The sequence below is a fragment of the Lissotriton helveticus genome, chromosome 11, assembly GCF_964261635.1.
Source record: "Lissotriton helveticus chromosome 11, aLisHel1.1, whole genome shotgun sequence".
Classification (NCBI taxonomy): domain Eukaryota; kingdom Metazoa; phylum Chordata; class Amphibia; order Caudata; family Salamandridae; genus Lissotriton; species Lissotriton helveticus.
In genome coordinates this window covers 467,216,564-467,227,642 of record NC_136072.1, presented here as the reverse complement: position 1 = coordinate 467,227,642, position 11,079 = coordinate 467,216,564, and the positions used below count along the sequence as shown (strand labels likewise).

General features: G+C 45.9%; 1 protein-coding gene and 1 long non-coding RNA gene across 7 annotated transcripts in view; one reads left to right on the top strand and one right to left on the bottom strand.

The window, feature by feature from the left end:
* The window catches only part of DGKD (diacylglycerol kinase delta), a 977,235-nt gene that overhangs the window by 62,750 nt on the left and 903,406 nt on the right, over window positions 1-11,079 (bottom strand). For 5 of the 6 annotated variants that reach the window (XM_078666032.1, XM_078666033.1, XM_078666031.1 and 2 more), the window contains one exon: window positions 7,240-7,370. The exons of the other annotated variant lie outside the window; for it this stretch is intronic. In XM_078666032.1, the coding sequence (XP_078522158.1) occupies window positions 7,240-7,370 (131 nt within the window). The remainder of the gene's footprint in view (window positions 1-7,239; window positions 7,371-11,079) is intronic. 6 annotated transcript variants of the gene reach the window in all.
* Window positions 1-11,079, top strand: part of LOC144791361 (uncharacterized) — a 113,363-nt gene that overhangs the window by 90,313 nt on the left and 11,971 nt on the right. The gene's annotated exons all lie outside the window — the stretch shown is intronic.

The following is an 11,079-nucleotide window of genomic DNA, read 5'->3' as shown; positions in this document are numbered from 1 at the left end:
GAAGGACAAAATGAGTTTTGCCTCTCTTTCTCTGATCCCCTTTTGGGTGCGTAGGAGCACAAGGATCACATGGTAGCGAAGCCTGTGATTTATAGAGGCATAAGACACAGTTGGAATACAGATTTGTCACCAAGATCTGTTTGTGACAGGATCTGGATGGCTTAAAGCACAAAGATCTACAAGACAGTCTCCTTAAAAGATGAGAAAAATGATAGAAAAAAATGAGGACAAAGAATACAAAGCGGCACCGGATTAGGCGCCTATCAGAGAACAGAATTAAATAGTTACTTACCTGTAGGAATAATTTTGAAGCGTGAACATATTTCAGGATTTATACGCTAAGCCTAATTTTGCCATCTAACAGTTGGGTTCAGAAAGACCTCTGGCGTAGACCAGTAGGTACATCTACCCCTCCCCCATGAAGTTAGATGCACTCTAAAGCCCCTGTGCATGGTCTTCTTCAGATTTCTTTCGCCTTTGGTACCCAGACTTACATTTAGGGATTCATAACTGGTACGTGTACTTAAGCTATCTTTGCCTTATTTGAGAAAAAACACACCTCTTCTAGGGCAGGGGGTGAAGGGTACTGCTGAATTGCTCTCCTGGACAACCTGCAGAATAGGATCAGTGGTATATGAGAGGCCATAATGCACAGTAGTTTCATGCCTGTTCTCACTGTCAAAGAGAGTGTCCCTTCTGGTAGAGGCACACTTGTTAAGCCCCACAACATGGACATATTTTCGGTGCTTGTTGTTCATCAATATATGAAACGAGGTCTTGTTGTGATGTAATCTCCTTCTTTTTGTATGGGTATGACCTCCTGAAGTCTGGTAATTTTGAAATTTTGGGTGTTTACATATTTGTTGAGGAGTTTCAGATGACTGACCTCAGTTTTTGGTCTTGTTTTGGGAGCAGAAAATATGAGTGCATTTCTTTACTGTGTTCCACATGACAGACTTCCTTTATGGCCTGCTTTTGTGCCAACACCTCTACTTATTGCCGTAGGAGCTTGAGTTAACTTCCTTTCTAAAACCTTTTCCTTAATTTTAGTGATTTGTGTTCCAATTCTATGTCATAACAAGAATTGTATGAATTTAGTACCCTTTTGTTGAGGTGTTTTTGCCACTCTTGCAGGAAACCTCTTATTTTACCACCTATTGGTGTTAGCTATTGGGGGTCCCCTTCTACAAAGTCACTTGGAGGTAGTTGAATCTGTGTTCACTGTTTAAGTATGGTAAATGTGCTTGTACCTTTAAACCTAGAATGTTACAGGACTTGTGTTCTATTGTTCTTTTGTACTGTGACTCAGCTGAGTTCTATTTTGAGTCAGTTGTTGGCTGGTGGAAAGGGAGTACCAACTGTGGTCCTCTGTGTCTAAATGGAGTACTTACTTCAACTCTCTACTGACTCCTGGAGGTGTTGTATCACTAGATTGGAGATGAGTTCCAGTCCCTGGGACACCACAAGATGACTATGTGAATTGTACAAGGATATGTTGGTGTAAGGGGGAGACATCTTTTACCACGAATACCATTACAACGCGGTATGGTTACATCGTGGTTTTGACAACGCAAGTCATTACATCGACTTGCACTGGAGGGCGCTCTAGACTGAGGAATAGTGTGAATTACTATTCCAACACCTTCCCTACTGTACGTAGACTCGAGTTGGAATAGTAATTCACACTATTCCTAAGTCCAGCGCCCTCCAGCGTAAGTTGATGTAACGACTTGCGTTGTCAAGATCACGAAGTAACATACAGCGTTGCGATGATACGCGTTGTATCATCATTTATTTATTTAAAATTTTGTATAGCGCGTAGTTACCCTCGGGCATCCCAGCGCTTGTCCAGACTCCACCAGTTAACCCCCGGCCAGTTCAGATGCGATTAAGCAGGAAACAGGAAAGTTTTGAGGCTTTTGCGAAACCGCAAAGTGCAGGTCTCGGATACATCCGGTGTAAGGAACTACCACAAGGGGTAAGACGGTTTCTATGTGTTTTCATGCACAGAACAACCCCAGCATAGTCATAGAACTGATTACAGGCTTAATTGGAGATGCAGAGTTGCGTTGCAGGGAGCCTTCAGAAATTTAGACTTATGCACATAATTAAAACAAGGAGGACTTGCCCAATGGTCATAGTGGCTTGTTCTACTGGTACCGATTGCACTTCAAACGTTTACTGACTCCTGGAAGTGTATCATAAGAAAGGTCAGTCTTGATTCTCTGGGAGTCAGACTCCTGCCTCATGCTCTCTTTCAAAAGGGCTTCCTTCGTTGTTGTTGAAACGGCCATCATGTGCCAGATCCCTGGGACAGGGTGAGTTGTGTTATCAGTATTTGTGTTCTATGAGCATGGAAAGATCCATGCTGCCACTCGCCCTCCTAGTGTGGACTGTACCTCTTTTAAAGGCACCCCTGAATTGCACAGCACCCATGGCCTTGGCTGTGTAATTCTCCTTCCTGATGTTGAAGCAACTCATCCACTTCTGTCCCAAACAGGTTCTCTTTAGTGAAGGGTATATTAATTATGGAGGCTACCACCTTCTGTTTAAACCCCAAAACCTTGATCCAGACATGCCTCCTGAGTGTGAAACCCACGGACATCGGTCTGTGTGGGATTTCTGCAGAGTTTAAAGCAGATTTGAGGCATGTGTTTGCTATTGTTTTGCCTACCTGAATGATTCTTTTTACTCTTTTCCTATACTGATCTGGTAGGTGCAGTTCTTTCATTCTGTCCGACTGTTAGTGTCTGTAGTGGATTAGAAGGGCATTTGAATTAGCTATCCTCCACTATGAGGCCACTGATCTATTTTTCCGCTTACTGTGTCAATTCTTTTGCTCTAAACAGGGGACCTTCTGAATGCAAATGATCAGGAAGAGAATTCCAAAAGGTCTGTGCCTGAACAGAAAAGCTCCAACCACCCAGACATTTCTTCAGATATCTGGGGGTCTCTAAGAGATTGGAATTGGATGATCTTAGGATACAAGAAGGGGTATATTTCCTAATTTTATTTGATAGAAACCAGGAAGCCAGTTCTTTTGTGTCATTAGAGGTAGTGAAACAGGTCTTAAAGTGCATCTTCCACAGAATGGAAAGCCAATAGAGGTGTAACATAGGACTTATAAGGCAGTCTGTAAATGAGGCCTCACTTGTGCTACTTTAAGATTTTTAATAGTGCTGTTTGGAAGGCCAGCATAGATGGAGTCAGAATAATTTAGCCTGGATAGAATAGTGGCTATGATTAATGTTTTGAGGCTTCAGTGGAGAGGACGGCAAATCATTTCCTGAAGATTTTCAAAAGGAAAATGCACTGAGAGACAACCTCTCCAATATGGGTTGACAGAGTAAGCCCACCATCTATCGTTACCTGAGGCTATTTGCTGATGCCTTTGGCAAGGGCGGATCTCCCTTCTCAGAGGGCCAATAACAACTATTCCAGAGATGTATCCTGTTTAATATCAAAATCTTCGTTTTATCTGATTTTAGCTTGAGCTGGTTATCCCCCACCCATCCTCAAATAAATCTCAGGATGTTTTGGCTTTCCTGTTGTGCAGCCATTTTGTTATCTAGATGGAGGAGAAGTTGGATGTCTTCAGCATGGTTGTACAATCTGCATCCCCTTGATGTTAGCACTTTTATTAGGGGTCTGGACAGGAGGGGGATTGGGATGACCCCTGGGGGTCTCTGCCAGTTACAGACAAGGGAGTTGTAGTATAGGGTGCCAGTAAAACTGCCTGGACACAATCTTGCCCAAAAGACTTCAGCAAGCTCAGAGCCAAGAACTTGAACCTTCAACGGGTTGACCAAGATATTTTGGTCCACTGTGTAGAAGGCAGTGGATAGATCCAGAAGCACAAGGATGGAGCTAAACCCTGCATCACTGTTGAGCCTCATATCGTCCATTGCTGCCACGATCACTGATTCTGTGCTGTGAGCAGGACAAAAGCCCGCTCGCAGTGTACTGAGATACTCAGAATTTTGTAAATGATCACAAATTTCCTGCTCCACAAGTGCCTCCAAAGTTTTTGCAGAGTAAGGCAAAAGGGAACTTTGTGGATAGTTTTTTTAAGACCCTTATGTTTTAGCAGTGGAATAACCCCAGAGTTTTAAAAGGTTTCAGGGACAGATCCCTGCGTGAGAGATTTATTCAATAGATTTAGAAGCGGAGCACCTATGACCTCTGCTACATTTATCATTATAGCGGGGGTGCCAAAGATCTGTTGCTGAGCGTGATTTACCCCATTTAATTAATTTCTGATGGCAGCCTTTGTCAAGGAGATTATTAAACTGGAGAAGTTGGCAAAAATGATTGTCTTCTGCCAATGTTTGTGAATCCTCTGTACTTTTTGTAACACTCCATTATATTTATGAAGAAAGCATAGGGCGAAGTAATGTCTGTCACAGTAGTAATGTCTCAATTAGGAAGCTTGCTTCTGCCTCCTGCTCTCCTTATTAAACCATTATACATGGAGAGGACATCAGGTGGTGACGGGAAGCATATGCCTTGAATCATTCTATGTACCAAATAATGTCCTGTGCTGTCAGCAACAGTGTCCTCAGAGTTCCTCTACTTTGAAGAATCTCTCCTGTTCCTCCTCTTGGGAAACAGGTGTTAGAGGGGGTTCAAGTTGTTGCTCCTCTTGTTCCTACTTTGGTTCCCTTGTTATTTGTTTAGGGTTTCAGAATCCCTTAATGCATTCCTTCGAAATTCATTTTTCTCTGCAGTACTGCTGCTATTTGGCTTCAAGCCTGTGCCTGTTCTTTCGGACATCAATCAAAAAATGTTCTGCGTCGCTCATTGGATCTCCCCTCCTCTTCACGATTGATAGGGCTGACTTCATCTCCTGGTCTTTCACTCAAGTCACAATCACTTTCGGTGTCAAGCCCAGTAGAGAAGGAGAGCCCTATATTCTAGATCTGTGGGGTTCCTTATCGTGTACTCTCACTTCAAATATCTTCTATTTCAGTGGCAAGGAGGTTTTAGGGGATTTGACCTCAATGATTCAATTTAGTACTTTTGCAGCTTTTCCATCCCCTTGTCTGCCTGATGGCACTATGATTTTCAAATCTTCGATATACGACCTGTGATCTGCCTTGGGCAACCTTGGGGTCTTCGACTTGTTTGTCGCTGGAGAGTTCGAAGTCCTTCAGCAACAAACTGATTGAAGTGTAATGACAATGCAATGGCATCATTTGTCCACTTATGTTTTTCTTTTAGCTTAAGTGTTCAGGGAATAAACTCCGTACATGCTTGTCGCCACTCCTTCTGATGGTCCTTAGGCTGACAAAAATTGCACAACTTGTGCTTGTTCACCTGTGCTACCTTGTGATAGCACAAGGGGCAAATTCTAAAAGGAGTGTTTTCCATCCCTTCAAGACCTAAATGGGGTTCCCACTCCTTACACCACCCCACAAGTGTCCGTTTTCTGACCACATAGTTGCAGCCCACTAGAAAAACCTGTGGTTTTCAGGTCCTCTTCGGTGTTTTCTCTCTCTGTAGTTGTTCCTCCACATTGATGGTATTTTGCAGTGCTTATTCTGTGGTTTCCTCGAAAACTTTGGTGCTTTTGACCTAGAGCTGTGGACCTCGGTTCCATACCCAATGCCGGAAAAAAGAAACTGAAGATGAAGACCATGAACAGGGGCTTCGGGGGAGCATCTGCAGTCACGGGGGAGGGGTTGACCCACCTATTGCGCTACAAACAGGAGGAAAAAAAGACTTTTCGAACCCAACCACTATATGGTGGGATAATGCACACCATAAACGTGAGGGAAGATTCACAGAAGGTACTAATGTCACGAGCTCCGTAGCGCATTACATACACTACTGACATCACTTCTGGTGGAGTTCAATGCCATATGGTGTTGGTGACTTAATATTGCTGAAAAAGAATCCTAGCTCCAGCAGCGGCCTGTGCAGGTAAGAGCGGTGGGGCCGGTTTGGAGGGGATTTGACAGCCGACCACGAGGGAAAAATAAATAAATAATTAATTTCCACTTGTCTTCGTCTGTCGAAACCCACACACCTGGCCCCACCGCTCTTACCTGCCTCTGCTGTCTAGTTCCAGTCTTCTGCATGTGAAGAGGGTTAAGTAAAGAACCTGCAGGAGTAAGACAGTCATTGGAAGCAAGCATTTCTGCTAGTCTGTCGATCAAACATTTGCAGCAAGTAGTCCCTGCGTCAACCGTTTCCCTGAATACAGGTCAGAATATTTCTCATTAAGTAGCAAAATCACTAAATATTAAGGAAGGATTCTGAAAGAGCTAAAGTAAATAGGATTAACACAGTCCACTTTGAAATTACTAAGGATCTAACAATAGTCAACAAAGTACTCATATGGCACTGTGCATAACTTGAAAAGGAATAGGAGGAGGCAGCATACAACTGATAAATATTAAACATGCAGTAACAAACTGAACTTTAGCAAAGAGGCATACACACATGAGCAAGAGACACATTCTTGAATACAAACAGATCACAACAACGTAGACAAAGATTTGGTAACAAAGGCAGGCTGAACATCAGATCCATGAAGATGCAGCATGCGTAGTACGGAGTTCAAACACAAGAACAGGCAGGTTTCATCAAGCCAAATACAACAGCAAGCAAATGGTAAAGCCCTGAACATGAATAACTATAGACAAGGACAAGCCAGACTCACACCTTACAGACATGCAACTTGTGCAAAATGAAATGATAACCGTTGTAGGTTAGCATATGATTTGATGAGGCATACAGAAAGATATTCACTTACATTGTGCTCCCTCTCTTCCTTGTTGATCTAGCATGGCAGTTCCCTTCTAGTATGCCCTGCCCCCACCCTCCTCCACGTTATGATATTGCATCATTTATCGGAATATCTATCAGTACTGCTTCTTTTAACAATAATTCAAGTGTTTGAACCAATCTCAGACATGCTTCAATGAGCTATGTTCTGAATACCAATTTCTGTTTAGGAACATTACAGGTACTTGAAGGAAGAAGAAGGAGAAGCCAAACACATTCCCTTTAAGCAAAATGAGTGTCTGTTCATCATATTCACCCAGCTTACAGCACTGCCTCTTTCTTATCACTCCAGCATCCTTGCCATGTTTATCATTCAACGGAAGAAAGGGAATGAGCACAAATAAGTGAAAACAGAAGACACCTTAATAAAGAGCAGCTTAGAAAGCACAGCCCTTCAAAGAAGATAGGCAAACACTGTAGTAGATACTAAAAAAAGTAACTGGAAAGTACCTTGAGGTCCCTTCGCTCGAGATGAAGGAGCTCGGAGCCCTGAATGTCGTTTCGGATGAAGATATCTTTGTACTCACACAGACTGAGGCGCTCAAGCCATGCCGCCACCTCCTCCGTTCCCCAGAGGTGAACTGCCAGAGATGGAAAAGCAGGAGTGCATTGAATACCTGGTTCCCAAAGCAGAGAGAAAGTGCAACACCCATAGAACCAGCAACCCCAGCAGAGAGCCGAAGACCATCCTAAATGAGTGGAGACTAGTTCTCGAAATGCCACAGGCGAGTGATCAGGAGCAATTACAAAACCAGAGGAAAGCAAAGCTGACTCCCAAACTCTCAGTAACCACACATACACATAGGAAGCAGAACACCTCACAAACACACATAACAGAGGATACTGAGTGCTTAGGAATACACTGGAGGAGCAGTTGGACAAACACAAATATTACAAAGGGGCTAACATACGCACAATAGAGATAGAGCAACGTGCACCTAAATAAGAGATAAAAGACATACAAACCATAAATGAGGCAAATCACAACCAGCATTTAGTTGAATCATTGATCCATTTTTTTTTTTTTTTTTTTTATAAAACTTTATTTAAGGAAGGAATAGTGGTATATCAGTTACATACATTCCATTGGGCGAACCCCATATAGCATTTCAATTTAACATTTCTATATGTGACGAGCGATTTTTCGTAACATGAACTCGTTGCCTGTATTGCTCAGGTACATTACATACATCATTTGTGAGTTGCACCGTGCAGGATTGAGTCCCCTGATAACCCCTCCCTCCTGTGTCAGCGATGGCGAAGTCTTTTTTTTTTCTTTATTGAACAGTGTGAACAAACTTCCCAACTTACCCCCCCTGAACCATGTGTCATCGCAACCTGTGTCACCCACCCACGTGGTACAGTAGTCAGTGCCTCTCCACGCACTGTGGCGCGTGGCCGGGCCAGCGCCGTTCTAGTAGCATTGTCCTGTTCACGAGGCAGCCTCCCGTGACCACTCAGTTACTCCTCCTCCCCCTCCGAATCTGAGTCTTCCCCTTCCGGCAAGGGTTCACAGATGTCCCCTCTGTACTTGTTCCATGCCGCCCAGACTTTGTTCCATTTCCGGGGCGCTGCTCGGAGCACGTATACAGCTCTTTCTGTCACCATGAGAATGTCCATGTTTTTGGCCCACCTACTAGCGGTGGGTACTTCTGGCGCCCCCCACTTCTGCGCTATGTCCCGTTTAGCCGCTGTCATAGCCAACGATGCCCAAATCAGTTCGTACCTGCCCAGATCATTGGGGTCCCAGATGTTCAGAAGGCATTTACGTGGTTCCGGTAATATGGACAGTTTAAGGGCCTGGGAGAGTGAGCGGAGTACCTGCCTCCAGAAATCACAAATGTGCGGGCATTCCCATAGTGTGTGTATCAGTGTCCCTTCTTCCCCGCATCCTCTCAAACAAAAGGGGTGTAGTGCCCTCCCAATTTTGTGCAGCAGCGGCCTGGTGTAGTAGACGCGGTGTAGGATTTTAAGTTGTACTAGCCTGAGCTTACTCGAGATCCCAACCTCCCTCGGGGAGGCCAACGCTTCATTCCATTCGAATTCGTCAGTGCCACCCAGCTCCCTTTCCCATTTTTCTTTAAGTTTTAGTGTCGGGTCTTGGAGATTGTTTAGCAGTTTTTTATAGGTAAGGGAGGTGGCGCTCTGGAGCATGTATTCTGTCAGCAGTCTATCCTCCAGCGGTGAGGAATCCGGCAGGGTGGTGCCTGCAGGGATTGCTTGTAGTAATGCGTGTCTAACTTGGACATATCTAAACGTCTCTGTGGGTCCTAGACTGTAATGGTGTTGTAGGTGCGTGAATGGTAGCACTGAGTCAGTATCCCACAGGTCTCCTACTGTAGATATGCCTATGGAGTCCCATCGCTCAAATCCTTTACAGCCTCTCAGGTTTCCCAATGCCTTTGTGTCCCATAAGGGCGTCATTTTAGTGATCCGGCCTGTCCAACCCAGACGGGCCTGCGCCATGTGCCACAATGTCGCCGTATGTTTGGTCGGGCCAACCAGTGTTTTTAGTTGTGATTTGTTATAGAGTACGGACAGCATACCTTCCGTCCCAAGTTGGGACCAGTCCGCCTGATAGGCCGGGTCGTTTCTTGGGGCGTGGATCCAGTAGTTTACAATTTTGAGCTGGGCTGCCCAGTAATATAGCTGGATGTTGGGGAGCGCTATGCCCCCTTCGTACCAGCTTTTCACAAGTTTGTCGTATGCTATACGCGCCGGGCCAGCATTCCATAGCAGGACCGTGACCAGCGCCACGATCTGTTTAAAGTATCGCGGCGGTACCAAATACGGAGTATTTTCGAGGACATAGAGGAGTCGTGGGAGGGCCATCATCTTGTAGAGAGCCGCTCTGCCCAGTAGGGTCAGGGGCAGGGTTGCCCAATATTTAACATCGGCTCGCAGGCGATCTATGGGTGGCTTCAGGTTGTTGACAAAAAACTCCGCTTCCCCACAGGCTATGACAATTCCTAAGTATTTGAAAGAGGCCGACGTCGTCAGCAATGGACAGTTCGCCTGCAATGTCGGAGCCGGGCCCTTCAACGTGAATATTGTGGATTTCGACCAGTTGAGAGTGTATCCCGATGCGCGCCCATGCGTGTCACAAAGGTCCAGCAGGGCTGGGATGCCTGTATCAGGTGCGGACATGTAGATAAGCATGTCGTCTGCATATAGCGAGACTTTGTCCTCCCATCCCTCCTCCCATGTGATGCCCGCGAACAGTGACGTGGTTCTGATCTGGATGGCCAGAGGCTCAAGCACCAGTGCAAAGAGCAGGGGGGACAGGGGGCAGCCCTGTCTAGTCCCCCTGCTCAGTGGGAAGCTTGGCGATATGTGGCCGTTGGCCACCACCTGTGCCACAGGTTTCGCATAAAGTAACCGCACCCATTGTATGTATTTCGGTCCAAACCCCATACGTTCCAGTACCACGAAGAGATATTCCCACTCCACCAGATCGAATGCCATTTTGGCGTCGAGAGAGAGAATCACCGCCTGCTCCGCAAGGAGGTGCGCCCTGGCTAGTACTCCATGGACCCTTCTAAGATTCATCGCAGTGCTCCGGTGGGGCATAAAGCCCGACTGGTCAGGGTGGATCAGGGTACTGAGGTGGGGTAGCAATCGGGTAGCCAGCAGTTTAGCCAGTATCTTGGCTTCGACGTTCAGTAACGATATCGGGCGGTATGCGTTGCATTCTGTCGGGGGTTTCCCCGGCTTGGGTATCGTTACGATCGTGGCCGTGCGTTGATCTAGTGGTAGTTCTAGCTTGTCCCTGCTTTCCAAGAACATGGCCAGCAATGGGGTACTGAGGTCTGGAGCCATGGACTTGTACCACTCCACCGGTATCCCGTTAGGGCCCAGAGCTTTCCCGGATTGCAACGCCTGGATTGCCAGCTGGATTTCCTCTCCCGTTGGGTCCAGTTCTAGGGTGTCTCTATCTTCCTGAGTAATGCTGGGGATGGGAAGGTCTGTGAGTGTTGCCGTCGCCATTTGTCTAGTGACTCTCCGTTCTGGTGTGTACACTGCCCGATAGTGTCGTGCTAGTTCGCAAACTATTTCTTCTGGGTGTACCAGTGTCCGCCCCTCCTCTGTGTTGAGCTTCTGAATGCCTCTAGTCCCAGTCCCTCTCCTGTCCAGCCACGCAAGCATACGGCCCGCTTTGTCGCCTACGTCGTAAATTCTATGTCTAGTGTTCGCGATATAACCCTTTTCGGTCGTTTTGAGGTGCGCCAGGTGTTGTTGTTGCCTAATCATGAGGGTGTGCGTCGTGGATGGGGATGGGTCCGACATATG